At 49.3% G+C, this 22,891-nt stretch overlaps 3 protein-coding genes and 1 non-coding gene across 20 annotated transcripts in view; 2 read left to right on the top strand and 2 right to left on the bottom strand.

Annotated features, from left to right (window-relative positions):
* MINK1 (misshapen like kinase 1) overlaps nucleotides 1-1,834 on the top strand; it is a 44,298-nt gene extending 42,464 nt beyond the window's left edge. For 13 of the 14 annotated variants that reach the window (XM_032498529.1, XM_032498523.1, XM_032498527.1 and 10 more), the window contains 4 exons: nucleotides 11-160; nucleotides 246-405; nucleotides 489-628; nucleotides 988-1,834. In XM_032498529.1, coding sequence (XP_032354420.1) covers nucleotides 11-160; nucleotides 246-405; nucleotides 489-628; nucleotides 988-1,071 — 534 coding nt within the window. In that variant the 3' untranslated portion in view covers nucleotides 1,072-1,834. The remainder of the gene's footprint in view (nucleotides 1-10; nucleotides 161-245; nucleotides 406-488; nucleotides 629-987) is intronic. The other variant, XM_032498530.1, reaches the window with a different exon arrangement.
* Nucleotides 1,835-2,340: 506 nt separating this feature from the next.
* Nucleotides 2,341-17,441, bottom strand: CHRNE (cholinergic receptor nicotinic epsilon subunit). 4 transcript variants are annotated; one of them, XM_032498545.1, is made up of 14 exons: nucleotides 17,390-17,441; nucleotides 16,944-17,151; nucleotides 16,546-16,674; nucleotides 6,483-6,625; nucleotides 6,333-6,377; nucleotides 6,119-6,228; nucleotides 5,831-5,986; nucleotides 5,416-5,543; nucleotides 4,815-5,015; nucleotides 4,623-4,737; nucleotides 3,198-3,312; nucleotides 2,920-3,106; nucleotides 2,719-2,825; nucleotides 2,341-2,615 (listed from the first exon to the last, which is right to left on the bottom strand). In XM_032498545.1, the coding sequence occupies exons 2-14, from the start codon at nucleotides 16,948-16,950 to the stop codon at nucleotides 2,466-2,468; spliced, it is 1,593 nt and encodes a 530-aa protein (XP_032354436.1). In that variant the 5' UTR covers nucleotides 16,951-17,151; nucleotides 17,390-17,441; the 3' UTR covers nucleotides 2,341-2,465. The 4 variants fall into 4 exon arrangements, with proteins under 4 accessions (XP_032354436.1, XP_032354437.1, XP_032354438.1 ...); XM_032498546.1 differs by lacking the exon at nucleotides 17,390-17,441 and having other exon boundaries at nucleotides 5,416-5,516; nucleotides 16,944-17,381; XM_032498547.1 differs by lacking the exons at nucleotides 16,546-16,674; nucleotides 16,944-17,151; nucleotides 17,390-17,441 and adding an exon at nucleotides 6,879-7,396.
* On the top strand, nucleotides 3,309-4,354 carry C16H17orf107 (chromosome 16 C17orf107 homolog). The gene is made up of 3 exons (XM_006195398.3): nucleotides 3,309-3,595; nucleotides 3,717-3,917; nucleotides 4,016-4,354. Exons 1-3 carry the CDS (start codon nucleotides 3,530-3,532, stop codon nucleotides 4,352-4,354), a joined length of 606 nt encoding a protein of 201 aa, XP_006195460.2. The 5' UTR covers nucleotides 3,309-3,529.
* On the bottom strand, nucleotides 14,337-14,411 carry TRNAA-UGC. Its single transcript has one exon. It is a non-coding gene; the product is annotated as a tRNA-Ala (tRNA).
* Nucleotides 17,442-22,891: the final 5,450 nt, after the last annotated feature.

Raw genomic sequence — 22,891 nt, 5'->3', positions numbered from 1 at the left:
TCCTCCACAGTCCTTTGCTGACCTCCCGCACCGCCCTCTGCTGGTCGACCTTACAGTAGAGGAGGGACAGCGGCTCAAGGTCATCTATGGCTCCAGTGCCGGCTTCCACGCAGTGGACGTCGACTCGGGGAACAGCTATGACATCTATATCCCCGTGCACGTAAGCCTGGCGGGGCCGCACGCAGAGTGGGGCCACCAGTCTCGGCCCCAGGCTCGGTGCCTTCAGCCTGCCTTCTCCTCTCCAGATCCAGAGCCAGATCACGCCCCACGCCATAATCTTCCTCCCCAACACCGACGGCATGGAGATGCTGCTGTGCTACGAGGATGAGGGCGTCTACGTCAACACGTACGGGCGGATCATTAAGGACGTGGTGCTGCAGTGGGGAGAGATGCCCACCTCTGTGGGTGAGTGTGGTGCCCGCCCACAAAAGCCGTGTACCCAAGCGGAGCTGCAGCCTCTCATGGCCCCTCTGCTCCCTTCTCCCCAGCCTACATCTGCTCCAACCAGATCATGGGCTGGGGTGAGAAAGCCATTGAGATCCGCTCTGTGGAGACGGGCCACCTGGACGGGGTCTTCATGCACAAGCGAGCCCAGAGACTCAAGTTCCTGTGCGAGCGGAACGACAAGGTGGGAGCCCCTTCCCCTGCAATGGGCAGCCCTCGCCCCGGGCCCCTGGGCAGAGTTGGGGGAGGGGTGGTTATGGGTCTTCTTCAAAGGGCCCCTCTGCTTGGGGAGCGCACTATGCAGTCACAGCCTGCCCTTCCCTTGCCTTCAGTTTCTGAGAACTCTCCAGATTCCTTCATCCCAGAGGTCTGCCAGTCTCCCCTCTTCCCTAGGTGTCCCTGCCTTTCCCTGGGGCTGGGGGCACTCTGAGGGACTAACTTCTACAGCTTCTTTCTTTCTTCCTCTTTCCTTCTCCCAGTTAATTGAGACACCCCCACCCCCACCCCCCATCCCTTGGTGACTGTGTCTCCTCCCCCACCCAGGTGTTTTTTGCCTCAGTCCGCTCTGGGGGCAGCAGCCAAGTTTACTTCATGACCCTGAACCGTAACTGCATCATGAACTGGTGACGGGGCCCTGGGCTGGATTGTCCCACGCGGACCAGCTCTCCCCCAACAGCCAGACCTCCTGGGCCGCCCTTCTCTTCCCTCCCTGGGCTTTTGCTTTTACTGGTTTGATTCACTGGAGCCTGCTGGGAACGTGACCTCTAACCCCTGATGCTTTTGTGATCACGTGACCATCCTCTCCCCCAACATGTTCTCTCCCCAAAACTGTGCCTGTCCCAGCTTCTGGGGAGAGGCACAGCTCCCCCTAACCAGGAATTGAGTGGGCCTAGCCCTACCCCCCTTTCTCCACTTAAGAGGAGAGTGCTTGGGGCTTGGACCCCCGTACCCCACTGCTGCTGACTCGGCAGGGCCCTGGGTCCCTTTATTTGCACGTCAGGGGAGCCGGCTCCCCCCTTGAATGTACCAGACCCTGGGGGGAGTCACTGGGCCCTAGGATTTAGGGAGGTCACCAGCCACTCCAGGGGCAGGGACCATTTCCTCATTTTCTGAAAGCACTTTAATGATTCCCCTCCCCCCAAACCCCAGGGAATGGAGGGGGGACCCCCCGCCAGCCAAAACATTTCCCTTTCCAACCCCTATCTCTTCTAGCCTCTGCCCTGGTGGAGGGAGGGAGCAGGGAGCTCTTCCCCTCCACACCCCCTTGCTTGCATCTGTATATAGTGTGAGCAGCAAGTAGCCCCGTCCTCTCCTTGCCCCCACTCCTTTTCAATGTAGTGGCCTTGGATATCCCGTTTGTTAATAAAGACAATTCAACCAGCTCCCACCACTTCAGGCCCCCCTTTGTTCTATTTTCTCTCACAATCCTGGGTACTAGCCAGGGCAAACCAGCAGAGCTGGGATGAATGGGGCAGGGTGGGATGGAATCTGCAATCGGTGACTCTTGGTGGGCAGTGCTGGGCCAAGAAAACCTAGAGGAAATGACTGAGGGAGAGCTGGGACATCCTCAGCCTTAAACCTGAGGCCATTTGGTACCTGCCTACTTGAGCCTGGCAAGGCCATACAGGGACCTGGCTTCCTGGCTCCAGCCTCCCTCTGTACAACTCCTGCAAAGGGGTCTCCTCTTATCTGGGGACAGATATCTCTTAGAAGCTCACAGGGCTAGAGGATCACATGGGGCTGGGGCCCGAGAAAAACTGGAAGGTCAGCAAGACTCAACTGAGGGTGGACCTTGCTTTCTGGAGGATTGGCTCCAAGAGCCTGCCTGAGCCATCTGCCCACTCTTGATTCCTGCACAGTGGCCAGGAATCTACACACATTTACACACGACTCCCCTTGGGAAGTTTACAGAAGACAGATTTATCAGCAGGGGGAAAGGCTCACAAAAGCAGTGGCAGCAACTTATTCCTCAAGATCTCTTTCCTCCTGGAGATGGTGGGAATGCGGCTGCGGGCTCAGCTCTACATACACGGCGGGTAGGGCAGTTCGGGCACTCGGTTGAAGTAGGCCCCGAGGAAGATGAGGCTGGAGCCGAGAAGGAAGAGCACCAGAGCAGCCCAGAAGCAGACGTTGTCAAGGACCTTCCCCATCTGCACCCAGTCGGACACTTCCTGGGGAAGGAGCAGGCACAAGCTGAGTCCCTAAAGGCTGCAGGAGCCTGCTGCACGAGAGCCAGGGATAGCAAGAATAGCGGAGGCCCCCGCAGCGCCCCACCTCGCCAGTGGTCTCCTGGTCTCGGGTGCTCTCGGCCACAAAGTTCACAGCATCCACACAGCAGCGGATCTCGGGGGCGGCGGCGCCGAGGCTCTGGCAGAGGACAGCTGGTAGGGGCGACACCGAGGGTGGGTGATTAGGAGCCGCCCCCGCTGCAGGCACCCCGGTTGCCCACCCCCTACCCCGGGCCACTCTTCTCACCGGTCCAGGTCCCGTGACGGTGCCTCTGCCCTTCAAACACAAGCTCGCTCCGCGGCTTTTTCAGTATCAGCTCCTCCGCGCGGAGCAGTAGGCCCAGGGACGATGCCCGCCTTGGGGGCGAGGCAGCCGGGGGAACCTCAGGGGGCAGGCCCCAGCCCAGGAGACGCGGCAGCAGCTCCAGTAAGACCTGGGGGCGGGGCGGGGGCGGGGCGGGGGCGGGGTTAGAGCGAAGCCCCACCTCGCACCCGGAGCCACCCACCAGGCACTTTGGCACTTACGTGGCACAGCCGCGGGGACATGGCGTGAGTGGTGGGCGTCCGCAAAGACACGTTGAGTACGATGACGCAGTTCATGACAATGAGTGTGGCAACCACCATGACGAAAATGAGGTACCTGACAAGCCCGGAGTGAGTGAGGTCACAGCATCTTCCGACTTGGCTGCCGTCACAGTCTCCCCACTTACCCTGACCCACAGTGGGGACTACTCATCTTCTGACCTCACAAACGCGCTTCTCATCAAGGGGTGGAGTTACACCCTTCAGCTGCTCCTCCTCTGTGGGGCCAGACGCGTCCCCCGCCCTTTCTGTCCCTCTTATGGCCAGTGGCAACCATGAAGGAGACTCCCAGCTCCCTGGAAACCCTGCTGTGGGTCTACCACTTCCACAGCTCCACGGAGGTGAGGCTATGCCAAGCCCCCCCCCCCCCGCCAAGTTTGGCACCTCGATACCCTCTGAGATCTCCAGCGTTTTCCTCTATGACCTCTGCCCCATGACTCCACTGCCCCTTTGCCTTTCTAGGTGGCCCTCCAGCCCCCACTTCTTCCTTCCTTGGAACTTGCTGTGGCCGCAGCCCATGAATATCTGGAGCAGAGGTTCAGAGAGCTTAAGTCCCTTGAGCCAGGGGAGCCAGAGAAGCCACCTGCCCCAAAACCCACCCTGGGGCTGCTGTTAAGAGAAGCCACGGCCAGCCTTGTGAACTTCGGGGCCACCTTGTTTGAGGTGGAGCACTGGGGGGCTGAGGAGGGGCGAGGAAAGGGGATCGAGCAGCGGGAGCTGGGACCCCTGCATTCCCACCAACTCCTGTACCCCCACTGCAGATCTCAGCCCTGTGGGTTCAGCAGGAGGTGCGACGACTAGACGGTGGCGATGGCAGCCAGGGCCCAGATCCAGGCTCTGGGGATCCGGGTGGAGCCTTGGCCCGGGTAGCCCATATCGTACAGGAGGGGGCTCAGCAAGCTAGCGCTGCTGCGGGCGCTACCGCCCAGCTTCTGCTCCAGGGGGTGTGGCTATGCCTGTGTGGACGAGGTCTGCATGGGTCCACCTCATTCCTGCAACAGTGGCGGTGCCAGCTGGGCCTCGAAACCCCCGGGGAACTGGTGAGTTTGGGGTTAGGGGAGAGTTGGATGCCAGAGGTGACGGAGCTGGGTAGGCACTGAGCCAGCCCGCCCCAACAGAGATACTCAGGAGACCTCAAGGTGGCGTCCAGCAGCAGTGCAGAGGACAGAGGACCAGAGAACCCAACACGGTCCTAGCTCCACCCCACATCCAAATAAAGCCCAGGTGGGGAGGAGACAGCCAAGACTTTTCCCAGAGTGGTTTTGGCCCCGCCCTCCCCAGCCGCGCCCCCGGCCGCGCCCCCGACCCCGCCCCATGCTCGTCTGGCTCCGCCCTTTACACCAGCCACGCAACACACTCTGCCCTCACCTCCCCAGTAGCGGCACGCTCAGAGACGTCTCTGGGATTTTCTGGGCAATTAGGAACAAGAAGACGGTCTGGGCAAGCAGGACGTTGATGGAGACAGTGCATTTCTGGCCACCGGCTGGAGGGAGTGCCTGGTGAGAGCAGGCCCCGCCCCCCAGGAGCAAGACCAGGTTTGGGGTCGGGGCCACTCCTTACCCTGGGCCGGCAGGAAGTAGGCGAGCAGCACTAGGCCAGAGATGAGCACGCAGGGCACGATGATGTTAATGACGTAGAATAGCGGCTTCCGGCGAATGATGAGCGAGTAGAGGACGTCAGTGTCCCCCGGGCCATCAGCGGAGCCAGCGTTGTGGTGGCGGATCACGCCGGGGCAGAAGTCGATGGCCCACTCGCCATTCTCTGCAGGACAGGAGGCGCGGTCAGCCCGCTGTCTGGTGGTGGGGCGCCCTGCTCTGCTCTCCCGCCCCACACTTGACCGCGGGAGCCCGTAACTCCGAGTGAGGAGAGGATGCAAACCGTCTGGACCAGGGTGGGTGGGGCAGGTGGTCTGGACTGCCTGAGCCATGGGCCGCCGGCTTCAGACAACTGAAGCAAAAGGGGCATTCCCGGGAGGGGATGGAACCGCCACAAGCGAGAAAGCGGGACCAGTCTGACAATCAAAAGTGATTTCATAAAAGGGGCAGGTTGAAGCGCGGTTGCCAAAGTCGATTCCAGCATCGATGGCCTAGGGCAACCCCACTCAGCGAGTTCCCTCTCTGGACCGGTCTAGAAGCGGGATTTTTGGAGCAGGAGGCCTCACCGGTATAGGCCTCAGTGTCGATATCGATCTTGCTGATGGCCTCACCACCGTTGTCCTTGGCAAAGACAAACTCCACCTCTTCAGCATTGTACGTCTGAGAGCTGCGGAGCCAGGGTCGAGGCCCCCACCTGAGAGGCTCGGACCCGCAATCTGAGGCTCAGACCAGGGCCCCATTCTCAGGCCCGGCTGTGGATGCCGGGATCTGGCATGGGGGCCGGGGTTTACGCCCCACCCCTTTACCCAGGCCCCGCCTCCACGCCTCGGTTTTCACCCCTACTTCTAACCGGCTCGAGCCGCCCCACTCCATCCACATGTCTGGCTCCGCCTCCAGCACAAAGCCCCGCCCTAGATTAGGTGCCCCGCCCCCTGTCCCCATAATCCCTGAATCATCTGGGCCTTGGAGTAACATTCCTACCGGAAAATGAGCGAGCAGTTCTGCCAGTCGAAGGGGAAGTAGGTGACCTCAACCGCGCAGGTGCTGCGGTAGATGGCCGGGGGCAACCAGCTTACGTAGCCACCGTCGGAAATCAGCACGTTGGCGGCATAGGCCACGCCGAACTGGCCGTCGATACTGTGGGCTCCGGGAAACCGAGCGTTTGCGCAGGTCCGCGGCCCCCTCCCCGTCCAAGCAACACTCCTGCCCCAGCCAGGGCCAGCCCATCCCCAAGGCTTCGGCTTCCCTCCATTGTGGCCGGGTCCTCACTTGTTTTCCAGCACAATCTCAGGCAGCCAGACGAGCTCTGAAGGGACCCGCAGAATTTCTACACCCCCAAAGTCGTCCTTGCTGTAGTTGAGTCGGTAATCATGCCAGTCCTAAGAGGGAGGGGACGCAAGGACGTGTGCCCTGGGGCCCGCCAGAGGTTTGGGAGAAAGGGAGCCCCTGGGCAAGACCTCACTGTACCCCAGACGGGACTCACGATTCCAATCCAGACGCTGGTAGTGAGGGTCTCCTCTTTCTCATTCTGCAAATGGAAGATTAGGGTGATTGATGCAAGCTTTAGGCCTGAGCTCAGCAGTTGGGATTTTGGGCTCAGAGATGGCACTGGGGTGGAGGTGGGGAATCTTACCAGTGAGATGAGGTTGGTCAGGGTGACTTTGAGGGTGATGGTGACAGTGTCCTCAGGCTTCTGCACTGGCCGGCTTCCTGGGTCATAGTTGTCCAAGAGGTGGTGGTAAAGACGCAATTCCTCATTCTTCCCCTCACCTCTGCCTGGGGAAGGGGCCAAGCAGTGGGCTCACTGGAGATGGAGAGGCTAAGGAGCCTCCTCTCCGCCCCTGGGTCTGCAAGACTGTTTCTCTGTGTGTCTGTCTCTGAGGCTGTGTATTTTTTCATGTCTGTCTCCTGAACCAGTGAGAGTGTGCCTGGAAACCAAAAATCATGTCTCGGTCCTTGTCTTTGTCCTGTCCCTTTACATCAGTATCCTGTGTGTGTGCCCGACCACTTCCCCCGACCCTGACCATACCAAGGAGCTGCAAGAGGAGCAAGGCACTGAGCAGAGCCCCCGCCATCCTGCTGTCTGGCCCTGGGGTTATTCTGAGCTTTGGCAGGCTTGGAGGGTGGCAGGCCAGGGTGCGTGAGTGAGGGGGAGGAGGGTGTTAGTTCCGGGCTGGGTTAGGGGACTGTCACCTAATCCTTTTACCACCCCTACTGCAGCCAGGGACATCTTGGCTGCTCCCAGAGGCAGCTGCCCCATCCTGTATTCCCTGCCCCCACCCCATCCCAGTAGCCTTTGCCTGGTCTTTGGCCAGCTCCCCAGCCACAGACCCAATCTCATGAGTGGAGCAGGCCTGGCGCAGGTGGATAGGTCCTTTAAGAACACCTGGAACCACAAGCCTGGCAGCAAAGGGTGGGCGGGGAGGTGGAAGGCCCTGCTTTCAACAATGCACAGGTGTCCTTTAAGTAAGCTCCCTTGTGCAGGTGACATCCCTTGCCTCCCATAATCACCCACATGGAACACACATTACCACCACCCACAGCCTGGCCAAGGTCACACTAATGCAGTTTCTGCCGGCAGAGTTTGGCAAAAGCAGAGTGTCCCTAAAGATCTGGTAATGAGACAGGCGGTTATGGGGGATTCGTCTGCAGTAACAGACTCCACCTGGCAAAGGAGACCTGGAAGCAATACAGGGCCTGCCTCCTCCCAGAACCCATCCCAGTGTCTGCCCACCCCCAGCCCCTCTGGGTGCCTGAGGCGCTAGTTTCTCCTTACCTCTCTCTGCTGCCACCTTGTGGCCACAGATCAAAGTACTGTTTTCCCCACCCCAAACACACACGCACCTTAATCGATTCTTGCAGTCTTTTCTAAGTCTCCTTGGACCAACCTAATCAATCACAGGATATGCTTATTTAAAATTCAGATTTCTAGGCTCCATTCCCAAAGAATCTCAATTTAGGAAGATGATAGAGATGGGAAGCCAGGAATCTGTTTTATTTAAGAAGCTACCCATATGTTTCCTCATGGGGGTAGAAAGTAGTGGACAAAGCACTTTTCATGTCTTACACGTGGCTTCCTCACACTAATCCAACAGAGCAGTATGTATGAAAGACGACTAGGTCATGTCCAAGGTCAGAGACCAAGCTTGTACTGCTCACCGCATGACAGGCCAACAAATCCAGTGATGAGTCATTGGGGCGAGGTAGTAGCAACTTTATTCAGAAAGCCAGCAGACCAAGAATATGGTGGACTAGTGCCCCCAAAGAACCACCTTCCCCAAGTTAAAATTCAGGCTTCTTTTATACTAAAAGAAACTGGTTCCGGCCAGGCTCTGGAGGGGATGTGTTAGTTTCATCCCGCCTGCAGCCAGCCATTCACAGGCGGGCTTGGTCAAGATGTTGCCTGGGAGCTCAAAGGTGTTTTAGCTTAACGCTCATCACCTGGGAGGCAGGGTTCCCAGAAATGGACCATTATGTATAATTCAAGCTTATAGGCAACATCCCTTTAGTGATTAACTTGTAATAGAACATGAAGGTTCTTCCCTTTTACAATTCCCCACTGTCAATGACCCATTCCACAGTCCTGTGGGAAAAGGGGCAAAGACCACCCGGGCTACTTCCTGCATAATGAGGACAAAGCAAAGGTGATTATGGAATGAATGGATCAGCCTTGGACAGGGAATACTCCTTAAATTTCAGTCAGCAGTACAATCCTCTTTGCTTTTTTAACCTACAACTATCTGAACTTGATGAAACCCCTCAGCACTTTGTCATCTTAATTTGTAATTGAACTTGGGATTTTGGTTCCATCTCCCAACACATTATCTATTAATTTTAACTTTGTACCGTGATTACACTAAATTCCTGTGCTATTTATCTGGACAAAATTAAATAGATTAGGGTGGTGGTTATAGCTCAGTGGTAGAGAACAGGCTTAGCATGCATGAGGTCCTGGGTTCAGTCCCCAGTACCTCCATTAAAAAATAATAAAATAAAATGCTTTTAAAAATTAAATAGGTTAACCTGTCTCCACCTACAATGAAATTAAAAAAAATAAGTATTGAGATTATGAAGAGCAACCTTAAGTATTCTAACGGTTCACAACCTAAAGGGTTCTAAGGGTCCCCAGGCCTCTCAGAAGTTGGGTCATTTTTTAAAGGACAGTGGTGCTGCTTTAACCCAAGTGGGATGAATCCACAGCTTTACCGTAGCTTGCTTGACAGGCGAGTGTGTGTCACGTGCAGTCCTGTCCACCAGGGAGGCAGCTGAAGTTCAGGCCCTTGTTCTCTTCAGGTTTTAAGGAGGACTCGGTCTCAGGGTCAGAAAGGATGTAAAGCTACTCCACTTGGATAGGTGGATCTGCTGGAGGCACACTCATGAACAGAGACCAACAGTGCCCAAAGTTTTAACATAATTGGCAACCGCTAGGTCCCTCAGAGCATTTATAGATTCTCCCGCCTGGGCAGACACTGGAATGGCCTACCACGCAGTATTTCAAAGGAGTTTAATTTAAGCCTGCTTCTGGGAACCACTCTGATCCATAGCAGGGCAACTGGCAAGATCTTATCCCAAGTTAAATTAGTCTCCTGACATACTTAGCAATGCTCCTTTTTAATGCATCATTCATTTTCTCATGTTTTTCCTGTTGATTGTAGTCTCCAAGATGAATGTATTTTCCAAATAATTTGCAATGCTTTAATACAAATCAGAGGACAATTTCCTCAAGGAGGGCTTTACCCACTTTGGAAGCTGTTTCTGTCTGGGTGGGATATGGTTTCCCCCCATCCTGAAAAAGTGTCCACAAACACCAGCAGCTATGGGAAATGTCCTACAGCTCAAGGCATTTGAGTCAAGTCTATTGGCTAGCTCTCGGCGGGGCAGGTTCCTCCGTGTTGAGACCCCATCTGGGGAGGTCTGAAACCCTACTCTATGGCCCTCGCTTTGTCCTTTCCTACAAAGGAGAGGGACTGGACACTCTGGCATATAGAAGAAACTGTTTGAGAGTGAGGTCCCCTAGTTGGCATCCTGGAGGGTATAAGAATGAAGGATTTTGTACTCCTCCAGGGACTCTCATGACCAGGATGGATTGAGGTGTGTTCTGTGCCACACTGGTGTTCACCACAGTATGTTGCACCTGCATCAGAAAGTTAATCAGCTCATTCCCCACTGTCAGTTTTACCCGGGGCTCCTGTGGGGAAGTTGGAACTGGGCACCTTAAGGCCAAGGGAGCCCCCGGGCCTCTTCATTCATCAGTGTTCCTTTCCTTCTACCAGCTGAGCGACTCCCATCTTTTATTCCCCTCCTTCCTATTTAGCCTAAGGCAATCTTTTTCCCCAGTGCCCTTCTTTCTAACAGTAAGAGCATCCTTCCTTCCCCAAAGGTGGTTGCCTCTCTTTGGGTGACTCACCTTCCAGGAATCCAATGCCACCGCCAGAAATATGGTTTTTTTTTTTTTTTTTTTTTGCATCTCCTGTCCTTGTGCCCTGCTGCTGAACTCTTTAAAAGCAACATCTACCAACTGAGAGGGGTTCATTCCAAACATACCATCTAACTTTTGTCATTTTCTTCTACTGGGGCGCTTTGTATTTTCAGGGGCCTCGGGGATCTACATCAGTATGCTCTGTTGGCCTTATAAATCTTCATTTGGTTTTTACTGAATTTCTTGAATTTTGTTCAAGCTCTTTTGCTTTGGTTCCCCTTTTCAAGGCTCTGCCAAGATGCGCTTACAGTGAAGTGCTCCAGTAAGGGTGTTCCTCCCTCACTGGAGTCCCGATTTGGTTCAGCTGGGGGTGATGTCAAGCAGGCTTCAGGTGGACCATCTGGGTCTGAGGCGGAGCTGGTCAGCTTCTTCCCCGGCCTTGTCGATGACCATCCTCCTTCCACCCAGAGGAGCCTCCCTGTAAGGAGGGCTGCGATCTTTCTAACTAAACAAGTCTGGGGTGAAGAAAGGGCTATGCATCCATAGATACGCAGCCTGCTGGCCACTGACACGCAGGCTCCCTAAGTGCACAAGGGAATCTACCCTGCCCTGGGGGTGACTCCTGGCCCCAGCTGGGTCCTAGATGGCAATATCAGACCAGGTCCCTGCACTCCAGGAACCAGCACAGGATTTTCTAATTGATTCTTGTAAGGAGGGGATGCTAGTCTGGCCACCTCCTGACCCCCAGTGTTGGGAGGGGGTGGAAGGGTGGATATATTGGCATAACAGCTCAGCCAGAGATAGGCACCTCACCCTCATTCCTTTTCTTTTCTTTCTTCCTGTATGAACAGATTTTCCCTTGGGTTTATTTAACCTAAGGTGAAAACTTGACTTTTTCCCACCCTAATGTAATACCACACAGAGGATTTAGGGGGTTTTGGTGATTTGGGGGCTTTTGGAGGTTTTAGGAACCAAGGGGAACCCTTCTCTTCTCCCTGGGAACGTCCCACTTCTGGACGAGGACAGGTTTTCCCCCCCCCCTTTTCCTGTTCCTTTCCTCCATTTGACACCAGCAAAAGTTTTAAAGATCAAACTGATTTGGCTGTAAATGAAGAAACAGTACCAAAACAAAATGAAACAAGAAACCCAAAGAACAAACAGAAAACCCTAAATTAACTCTCAAGTTTGGCCACGGGGTTCTACATATACCAACACAGGGGACACAAACAATGTAATTAACACAAAGGTGGCAGTACATGGTACACAGGGTCCCAAGATGACCCTGCCTAAACCCCTGGTGGAGATCCGAACAGGTACCGTGGTCATACACTCTTCCTCTTTGTCATGGTTTCCTAGCTGTAATCAGACATCCAAAATTCACCTCAGAGGACTTTCTTTAGAAATAGTTGAAACTGTCCCATTTTTTAAAGACAAGTACAAGGCAAACCAAACAAACGATGCACACAAATGCTAGCATCCATTGGGAAAAAAAAAAAAAAAAACGAGAACATTTCACAAACTGAGTAAAAATCCAGCAACTATTTCCTCAGGGTACCCTACTCAAATACAAAACAAACTGGTTCATTCTGGAGCAAAAAAGCCTTAAACAGAGAGGAAATAATGTTTCAAACTGTACACCCTGAAGCCACTTACCCTACTGCATGGAGCCCATTGGCTCCCAGAAGTTGATTCCTGGCTCCAACTGCCAAGCGCTGGGGCAGCCGGTGCCACTTTGGGAAATTTGAAGGAAAGATCCTCAGGACAGTTGGTCCTGCAGCCGCTAGGGCCTTCCCAGAAAATTCCCCAGCCGGGACTGGCTGGCCACAGCAGCAAGACCCTTGGCTGGCCAAAATTTGTTACCAAGACCAAGTTCCCACTGCTCGCCGCACAACAGGCCAACAAGTCTAGTGACAAATTGTTGTGGCGAGGAATAGCAACTTTATTCGGAAAACCAGCAGACCAAAAAGCTGGTGGACTAGGACCCCCAAAGAGCCATCTTCACCAAGTTGGAATTCCAGCGTCTTTTAAACTAAAAGGGGAGGGGGTCAAGCCCTGGTTCCGGCCAGACTCCGGAGGGATGGGTTAATTTCACCCCCTTGCCATTCACAGGTGGGCATGGTCTGGGTGTTTCCTGTGAGCTCAACATAGGTGTTTTAGCTTAATGCTCATTTTCTGGAAGACAAGGTTCCCAGAGATGGGCCATTACGTATAATTTAAGCTTATAGGCAACATCCCTTCGGCGATTAACTTGTAATGGAATATGAAGGTTCCTCCCTATTACAGTGATACAAGTAGATTGGCAACTGCATAAGACTTATAATCAGCTTTATTGATCACGGACACCTGTGTTTTACATGTCACAAAACCTCAGGATGTCCACCATTGTGGGTCTCCTACCCGTGAGGTCCTTCATAACTGGCCCTCCACGACAAGCACCAGAGTACCCACGCAACTTGCCCACATCCCACACGCCCTTGAAGCCTCTGCTCCCGCAGCTAACTGCCTTTTCACTGCTGGTTTTCCACTTCAGAGGCCCAGAAAGAACCTCCTTGGCCCAGCTCACCTCCTGCACGTGGCTGATAACGTGTATTGAATCTAAAGTCGGGGTTGCTGCTTGTTTGACAGCCTCTGGGTGAGGGCTGGGCCAAGATGCAGGTCTTTATTCAAACATTAATAGGCACCCCCAAGGTTCCCCGCACAGGGCCAGATGCTCTGCTTGAAGAGATGAATAAGCCGTGGCCTCAAGAAAGAGGGAGAGACCTATTAACAGACAGTGACGCCAGAACTGTCACCAGGTGAAAAGCAGAAGCCATGGGAGCTGTAGGGAGGTGTTGCTTAGCTTCTGTGCATCACAAAGTCAGATCCACAAGCCAGGTTTCCTGGAGGTTTACACGTGGACTAGGACAAGCCGGACTGGTGTCAGAAGCCAAGGCAGCCCAGGGGACCAGCCACTCCCGCCTCTGCTCTGTCCACTCTGGGCTCCTCTCATGCCTTCCTTTCCTCTCTACTTTGTCTCTCTCCTCTTTCTCCTGTGTGGTCTCTGCTTTCTCAGGGCTTCCTCACCATTTGCCCCATGGTCTTGGCCCCAAAGCGACCTCTTGGCTTCCCTCTGCAGACGCAGCCAATTGGGCCTTTGCCGCCTTAACGCCAGGAGGCAGCAGGTGCAGGCGCGGAAGGGTAGCAGTTGGTGCGCTGTTTACCAAGGGTGGTGGGTGTGGCCACGCGACCAGCGCCTTCCACCCCCTCACCAACCCGGCCAGCTCCCAACACATTTAGTTCCCCAAATACCCTGTTTTGGTCTTGTTCTCACTGCTACAATGGAAGACGCACTATTATCCTTCCCAGCAGGACAGAAACCTGATGTCTTGCTTTCGAAAGTAATGGTGGCAGGGGCCCTTCAGAAAAGTTCTCAGCCTCAGAGTCTAGGGTCCTCAGGTTTACGAACAACTCCTCCAGGTGTGATCTCTGTCCAGTCCCCAAACTATTGGCTAAATCCTCAATTTAACCACCGTTTCTATTATCACATATAAACAATACATCACACACACATGTCCCCTGCATCACATAAGACACGCTGGGGCAAATCCACACTTGGACCAACAGCCAGCATGGAGGAGAGCAGTTTGGGGTGAGGGACAGTGAGTAGAAATCCTCATCCCTTGAGGCCCAAGCCCATGCATCGCTGCGTGGGTCGCTGGCTCCAGGCATCTGTCACATTTACAGGAGAGCACTTTGTGGCAGTCTCCAGAGGGGCTGTAACTCGTGGGCAGCCCACGGGCAACTCTTGCAGAGTCAGCACGTCAGAAAACCTTCCCCTGAGGTGTCTCCAGGAGGGGCTCTTGCCCCCCACACACCCCCTCCGCAGTCCCTTCCCGCTAGTAATGGGACCAGAGTTGAAACTCCCTCTGTCTTTTTCCAAGTTTCCTGGGCAGGACCATTGCCTGAGGGACTGAGACTTCCTGCCAAGGAAGTGGTGGAGTCAAGCACCTGATCCAGGCCTGGCTTTTGTCTTATTTTTCTTTTTCAGGGGGGGTAATTAGGTTCTTATTTATTTACTTATTATTTTAATGGAAGTACTGGGGATTGAACCCAGGACCTCATGCATGCAAAGCAAGCACTCTACCAACTGAACTATACCCTTCCCCCGGCTTTTGCCTTTTTATAATGAAAATTCCACCAAACCTCACGGGCTGCCTGACAGCTTGTTTCTGGGGACGTCTTGACTTCCAAGCCAGAGCCAGAAATCTCAGCTCAACAGGAAGCCACTCCCTTCACCTACTGGCTCTTGGCTGGCAACTCGGAACAGCTGCAGCCGCCCCGGCGGCCAGGCCTGCTGGCTCCGGTTCTCAGCCATCACCACCTCACAGAGCTAAGGCCCCAAGCCAGCCCGCCGAGGCCCCTCGACAGACAACAGAAGGGACTCCTCTTGTGAACAGGGACAGTGGGTCTGGCGGATCCAGGACTCTGATTTCCAGCCTGCCTCCCTCACTGGGACCTCAGCTGTCTGATGGCTGGGACCTTGCTGGGTGACTGTGTGCACAGAGCACAGAGCCTAGGGCGTAACAGGTGCCTGACAGAAGTTGACTGGATGGATGAGTAACGATAAATGAATGTGTTATCTTCCCAGCACCCTCCCTTCTACTGAGACTGTTCTCCAACTCTGCGACCCCAGAGGATCTGCCAGCAACTTAGAGACACCCCTAAGCCGGCCAGAGCCCATGGGGCAGGGGGCCAGAGAGGGGGGATCCTGACCCAAGCCAAGCCAAAGAAAGTCCCTCCTGAGAATTCTGTTAAATAGGAACTCAGGAAGTCGGTCTCTCTCTTCTGTAGGAGCCGCAAGAGATGAAATTACGATGCACGAGGCACCCATGTTCATTCCTCGCATTTTATGCGGGGTGGGAGAGAAGGCAGCTGATGCACCAAGACAAGCAGAGACAAGAAAGGACCTCCCGGATCCCAGCCCTGATTCCAGAAATTCCTGAGACCCAGCAGCGCTTGTCTCCTCCTGCAGGCTGGTTGCCTGACACCTCCTTTGATTGAGGTACCTCAGCATCTTCCAGTAAATCCCCCTTATCTTCGTTTTAAAATATTAGGATTTAAGAAAAATAAACAAATAGAAAGAAAACAGAAATGTCCCATGACACAACACCCAGGAAAACCCTTCTGACAATAAAAAAGCACAAGGACCTACTATACAGCACAGGGAACTCTAATAGATAACTAACTAAATAGATAAACAGCAAGGTCCTGTGGTAGAGCATGGGGAACTATATTCAATATCTTGTAATAACCTATAATGGAAAGCATGACTGGGACAGTATGCTGTACACCAGAAACTGACCCATTGTAACTGACTATACTTCAATTTAAAAAAACCTATAATGGAAAAGAATCTGAAAAATAATAGATATATATAATTGAATCACTTTGCTGCACACTTGAAACTAACACATTGTCAGTTGACTATACTTCAATAAATTTTTTTCAAAGCAATACATGCCATCACGAGAAAAGCTGAAGAGTACAGAAAGACATAGTGAAAACTGAATGCTTTCTTCTTTCCACCCAGTCCCTCTCCTCAATAATTAACAGCTTCTTGTAAGTTCAGTTCTTCTAGCCCAAAGTCCAGCATGTGTATGTATGAATATAAGTATGTAGCTGGGAATATATATGTAATATATAGCTGGGAGGGCACAGCTCAAGTGGTAGAGCACATGCTTAGCATGCATGAGGTCCTGGGTTCAATCCCCAGTACCTCCTCTAAAATAAATACATAGACCTAATTACCTCCCGCCTGCCAAAAAAAAAAAACAAAAAACAAAAACAAAAAAACAGTTTGTTCAAATATATGAGAATATGCAATACAATGAAGATAAAATTTTACATTACTGTTGAAAATTAGGTTCCTTAATAAATGCCTGTGGGACAACTGGAAAACCAGTCATCAGAACGGACATCAGACACTCATCTCTCTACCAGGTGGATCAGATACTCGAATGTGAAATGAAGCCAAGAAAATCCTAGAGTAAAACAAGGATGGGTGTACTCATCATCTCACCTCAAGAGGGAAGAGGCCTTTCTTCCCTTCCCTGGAGCCCAAAATCAGAGGCCATAAAAAGAGAGAAAAAAACGCAGATAAACGTCTATAAGGTCAAAAACAAAATCAAAGGCAAGCAAATGACAAACGCTGAGAAAATACCTGCAGCCAGCGGCTTATCTCCTTTATTAATAAAGTGTTCGTAAAAGCCCTAAAAAGCTGACAAGGTGGTGAACTCACCTGGGCTGCTGGTTTTCCCCTCCTCACATGTAAGCTCTTCTGTGAAACTGTGAGGAACCCCTGGGAAGAGAAGGTGGTGGGTCCTGGTGTCAGAGGGAAATGAGTGCCCTGGGCGGAGGGACTGGCTCCCTAGAAAGAGATGAAGATGGTAAAGAGTCATAATAACTAACTTCCAAAAGAGAGGGCAGAAATGGGGTGGGGGCAGTGAAGAGAGGGACGGAGGGAAAGAGGGACGGGGGAGCAGCTCAGCGGACCCCTCGGGGGACCCCTCGGGGATCCGGGGTGCTGAGCGCACCCAGGGCGCCCCAAGGCCCTCCCCAGGCAGCGCTCTCTGCACCGACTTGGGTAAAGAAGTAAACAAAAGTCCTTGGGACTTACCGGGACAGGGAAGTCCTTACCAGTCATCTTGTCAAAGGAGATGTCTAATTGACTTTTCGCTTCAGGACAGATGACAAGCAAATGAATCGAGAAGGAAGTCTCAGTATCGGCCACGAAGGGAGAGGACCTTGGCGGGAAGTTTCTACGACCTCGTGGGCCTGGCTTCAGGGAGTGGGACCCGGTGGAGACTGCGGGGCGACTGGAGATGTGGAGATGCGCCGCGGGTTTCTGTTGATTTTGAAAGTTTGGGAGAAAAGGGATTCCGAGTCAGAGAAAAACTGCTAGGAACTCCCAGCTCCTGAACAGTCTGATGAGGTGGGATACAGGAAGCAATTATAAAATGATACGTGTGTTAGAAAATAAACATGGTTACCAAAGGGGAAAGGCTGGGGAGGGATAAATTAGAAGTTTGGGATTAACAGATACACACTACTATACACAAAATAGATAAACAACAAGGACCTACTGTAGAGCACAGGGAATTACATTCAGTATCTTGTAATAACCTATAATGGAAAAGAATCTGAAAAATAATACATATATACGTATAACTGAATATGCTGTACACTAGAAACTAACACAATACTGTAAATCAAATATGCTTCAATGAAAACAAAAAATAAAGTAATTAAATACAAATATAGACTAGAATGATTTTTTAAAATGATATGTACTAGGTCCAGAGGTTCATACTCCTAAACTCTTACTGACTTTTAATACCGTTAGTATTTACACTATTAATAGCAAAAGTAAGTGACAACAAGTTTCTACTGTATAGCACAAGGAACTAGATTCAATATCTTGCAGTAACCTGTGATGAAAAAGAATATGAAAAGAAATATACACATGTATACATATGACTGAAACATTATGTTGTGCACCAGAAATTGGCACATTGTAAACTGACTATACTTCAATTAAGAAAAAAAGGGAGTGGAACTCACCAAGGATTTACTGTATAGCACAGGGAATTATAGTCAATATCTGGTAATAACCTATAATGGAGAATAATCTAAAAAAAGAAAAAATTATATTGATATAGATATCCAAATCACTTTGCTGTGCACTTGAAACTAACACATCATAAATCAACTATACTTCAATTAAAAAAAAAAGTGGAACTCAACTTTCTCAAAGCAGGCGTGTAAAACAGACAACCACTTTGGAAAATTGGGAGTTTCTTATAAAGTTAAAAGCAGGCATTTCCCCCCAACCCAGGAATTCCATTCCCAGGAATTTATCCAAGAGAAAAGAAGCTTATGCCTGCAAAAGATCTGCACAGGAACCAGAACAGCAGTTGCTTGGTTGGGAGAACTGACGGGAAGGGGCACAGAGGAGTTGATGACAATGTTGTCTGTCTTGATGGGGTGGTGATTACACCCATGGACACATTTGTCAAAACTCACGAAACTGTACATCTAAGATCTGTGTATTTCTCTGTATATAAATTATTACTCAATTCAAAAAATTATTCATTTAAAAAATTAAAATAAGACATATTGTTTAAATGCACAATAGGGGACTACTTATAGAGCATATACCTCAGTATTATAATTCTTAAAGGCCATTTAAAATACACTTGGCATTCCATAGACGAGGATGCAGAACCCGTGGATACGGAGAGCTGACTGTATTTACCATAAAAAGGGGGAAATATCAGTAAACTGAAGCAGAAAGAAGAAGTGATAAAGAATAGCTGATAGTGAAATGGTAATGAAGGTTCTCTCCTCTCAGCAAACCCACGACCAGGTACCTTCATGGATGAGTTCCACCAAAATTTCAGGGAGTAGGTCTTTATTTTATATAATTTGTTCCAGAACACAGAAAAATAAAACAAGCCAACTAGTATTATGAAGTTTTTACTCCAGCTAAGGACAGACAAGAAAATCAAAATACAGGCCTCATTCACTTAGGAACAAAACTGTGACAATCCTAAAAAAATATTAGTCAACCAAACCCAAAAGTTTATTGAAAAAGAAATTGTCCAATTGGATTAAGTCAAGTTTGTCCTAGAAATGCAAGGTTGATGGGCTACCCCACAGTCCTCCTTCCTGACGGAACCCCATCTTGTCGGGAGCAGCGTGTCCCCAGCCCTAAAGAGTGAGTCACAATTAGTCACAGTCATGCCCTGCTCCTCTGCCAGACACTCAGAATGTGAACCTCCCTTGCAGCTAGAAGCACCCTGATCCATTTCTGACTAATGACACTAGGACAAGTCTGGTGGGGGAGGAAGCGTCTGGGAAAGTTTATCCTTTGCTGGTGAAAGGAGAGTCACTTAAGGTAAAGCAGTTTTGTGTTTCTGTTCCTGCTCCCTTCCTTTGTCAACAGATTTTTTCCTTTGAATGCGGCAGCCAAGTTGCAACCATGAGGTGACCAGCATGAGGACAAAAAGCCAGTGGGCCAAGGATGGCAGACTAGAAAGACAGGCTCCTTCTACTGGATGACACTATCAAGCGTCTGGACCACCTGATGTGGCCCATCTCCAGACTGCTTGTTAAGAAGGGACTGCCCTTACTTATATATGCTGCATCTTCTTTATCCATTCATCTATTGATATGAATTTAGGATGCTTCCATATCTTGGCAAGTAGAAATAATGTAGTTGTTAATAGCGGGGTGTATCTATCTTTTTGAATTAATTCTTATTTTGTGGTTGGCTTTATTCCTTTGATAACTATGTAAGTTTAAAAGGCTAAAGCTCTAAATGTTCTTAGAAACAATGAACAATACATATATGTAAAAATTTTTAAATGTGCAGTATATTGTGTACATGTATTTACATGCAATATATTGTATATGTGCAGTCAGACTGTAACAATTCTACCTGATAAAACTGAAAAATCAAAAAAAAAAAAAAAAGGACTGCCTTTAGGTTTTAAGATACTATTGCTGTTATTCTGTTACATGCAGCTGAGGCCATTTCCACCAATTCAAATGGTTTATCATCAGAAAATCTACTACTGTTATTAATTGCATTAATGGACTAAAGGAGAAAGATCACATGATTGTATGATCAGAAATAGAAAAAACTTGGAGTGCAATGCCTAATTTTAGCTTTTAAAACTTCAGAAAACTAGGAATAGAAACAACTTATTTCACTTGAAAAACATAAGTTAAAACCCTTCCATTAACATATTTAATGATGCCCTCCCTGTAAACATGGGTATAAGACGGGATTGCCACTACTGCAATACTGGGCGTCATGACCAACGTACTAAGATAAGAAAATGAAATAAGCAGTATGAACACAGAAAAGGAAAATATAAACCTGTTGTTACCTGTAATATGATTACCAATGTAGAAAAAGCTATCAGAAATAATAAGCAAACTATTAGAACCAATAGGAGAGTCAGGGACTTTGCTGGATACAAGAAAAAATTAATACTAATAGCTCTCCTTTACAACTTTAATCAGCTAGGAACTCTAGAAGACAAAATATTACTCACAATACTAATAAGATCTATAAGGTATTCAGAACTTAAGTTAACTAAGAATGTTCTTTACATTTATATAAAAGCTTCATGGAAAAAAACTTGAAACTGTTAAAGGACATAAAAGTTCAGTGTAAGTGGAAAGATGAACTATTTGTTTGGGTGGGTTAACTCAATATTATAAAGATGTCAGTTTTCTCTAAAATAATATGTAAGTTAAGTTTTGGGGAATTTGACAAACTTATTCCAGAATTTATATGACAGGAGAGAGATACATGAATAGCCACATCAGTTTTGAGAAAGAAGAGAAAAGAGGCGGGAATCACCCTGCCAGATGTTAAAACACAGCACAAAAGCTATAGCAAACAAACAACAAACACATGGGTGTGCACAAAACACAACTGATACAATTTAGTAACTGACAAATAAAAGCAGGAAACTGAATAGAGAGCGTAGAAACAGCCCATGTGCATCTGCAGCTTGTGACAGGATAAAGGCAAGAGGACATCAATGAGGCCAGGTTAGATCAGCAGATACGGTACGTAGCCAGCTCATGCTATGGAGAAAAAAGACATACAGCTGTATGCCTCCCTCACACCACATACATAAGTAAACTCCAGATGGATTGAAGAATTTAAAACATGTTAAAACTGTAAAAGCTAACAGGAGAAAACGTAGGAGAGTATTTTTGTGACCTTGGGGTGGAATTTTCTTAAACAAGATACCAAAACCATAAACCATAAAAGGAAACATTGATGGATTTGGATACATTAAAATTAAAGAACTTCCGCTCAACAAAGAGCATCAGAGATCCTACCCATTTCTACCTGCCTACTCTGCTTCCATTCATTCACTTACTCAATATTTATTAAACACTATGCCAGGCACTGGAGCTATAATAGTGAACAAAATAGGCGACAGTGAGTGTGAATACTGAAGAAATGTAGCTGGACTGGCACTGCTGAGCAACAGAGCAGGGCAAGAACATTCTCCAAAAATGACATCTTCTCAGCAAACGTACAGGTATTTTGGCAGGATCATTGTGAAGACTATAATAAAAAAAAGATACTAGAGAAAGCATATAAAAGTGAGGCATGAGACAGAGAGAGACAAGCCAAGGAAGTGTCTTATCTGATGTGGTCATTCCTTCCTCAATCGGTGCGCCAGTTTCTACCCCTTAGAGGTTGGGCTATGTTTCTGAGTGCCTGCTGTCTCAAAGCTTGCCTTCAAGAAGGGTAGATAGACATTAAAATAAAGTATCATAATAGCTTTGGGAAGGTTGTAAGGAACTTATAATACAGTAACTAACCTAGTCTGGAGAGATCAAAGAACAATTTCCCATCTAGAAATGATGCAGAGCTAGAGGCACCAAATCATCGCAGCCCCACTGATGGAGCCCCCATTCTTAGAGTCCGAGGGACCCCAGGAGCCACCCAATTAGTGGCTTTGCCATGCGAACACTGGATAGAAACATCCCATTCCCCCTCCTGACACATAGGATCAGTTTCATGAAACCCCACTTCTGTTTCTAACTTTTGTTTTAGTCGGGTTCTTTTGGTTACAAGGAAAAAGGAATAAGCTTAAATCACCTAAAGAAATAGTTTCTCAGCCTTCATGTCAATAACTGATTCGTGCAAGGATCATCAATGGATGCTGGTACTTGTGGCTCTGGTTTGATTGGGAACAGGATATTTACATGCTATCAAAGCATCTCCTCCACAAACGTGCCTCTTAGTCACAAAAGGAAAAATAGAATCTTGGTCATGGAGAAACTGGGTGCATTCCCGTTAACCAAGCTCTCAAAATTTTAGCATCACCAGTAATGTGTCAAATTGATAGAACATGTCTCCTGATATGATGCACTGAGAAAGACACATTATTCATGTAGTATTGCTGGCAGAAAAACAACCAGAATCCAAGCATGAGAAGCATCAGATAAACTGAGAAAAATTCTACATAATGCAGGGATAGTCTATGTAATTACTGGACTACAGTTTTCAAAAATGTCAAAGTCATGGAAAATAAAGACAGGTTAATGAACTACAGGAAACTACAGAGATATGGTCCTGGATTAGATCCTGGACTGGGGAAAAAAGCTATAAAGGACATTTTTTTCAGACAATTGGCCAAGTGGGAATATGAACTGTGGGTTGGGTAACAGTATTGTATCGGTGTTAAATTCCTGAAACTAATAACTACACTGCCATTATGCAAGAAAATGTCCTTGTTTTAGGAAACGCATGGAAATAGTAGCGGTAAACATGATGTCTCCAACTTACATTCCAATGGTTCAGGGAAAAACGCTTGAGAGAGAGAGAGAAAGTAAATGAGACAAAAGGTTGACAAATGGTGAGTCCACGCCAACTTGATACATAAAATTAACCATCACACCATACGTGGGATGTTTATTGTCAAGTGCAACAAATTTAGAAGTTTGCAATAAAAAGCTAACCAAACCCACCTGAGAGATTTCTGTTATTGGGAAGATGAAGTAGATGTAAGTTTTCCTATTCTACCTGCTAAGTACAGCTAAAGCCC

The sequence above is a fragment of the Camelus ferus genome, chromosome 16 (genome assembly GCF_009834535.1).
Source record: "Camelus ferus isolate YT-003-E chromosome 16, BCGSAC_Cfer_1.0, whole genome shotgun sequence".
Lineage (NCBI taxonomy): Eukaryota > Metazoa > Chordata > Mammalia > Artiodactyla > Camelidae > Camelus > Camelus ferus.
This window is presented reverse-complemented; position numbering and strand designations above follow the sequence as displayed.

Excerpts from the sequence above, each read along its gene's own strand:
- C16H17orf107 (XM_006195398.3), top strand. The coding sequence starts at position 3,530 with ATGAAGGAGACTCCCAGCTCCCTGGAAACCCTGCTGTGGGTCTACCAC. Across the intron at positions 3,596-3,716 it reads ACTTCCACAGCTCCACGGAG|GTGGCCCTCCAGCCCCCACT; the intron begins GTGAGGCTATGC and ends TTGCCTTTCTAG. Across the intron at positions 3,918-4,015 it reads TCGGGGCCACCTTGTTTGAG|ATCTCAGCCCTGTGGGTTCA; the intron begins GTGGAGCACTGG and ends CCCCCACTGCAG.
- CHRNE (XM_032498545.1), bottom strand. Across the intron at positions 6,378-6,482 it reads TGACCAACCTCATCTCACTG|AATGAGAAAGAGGAGACCCT; the intron begins GTAAGATTCCCC and ends TTCCATTTGCAG. Across the intron at positions 4,738-4,814 it reads CTACTTCCTGCCGGCCCAGG|CCGGTGGCCAGAAATGCACT; the intron begins GTAAGGAGTGGC and ends CACTCCCTCCAG.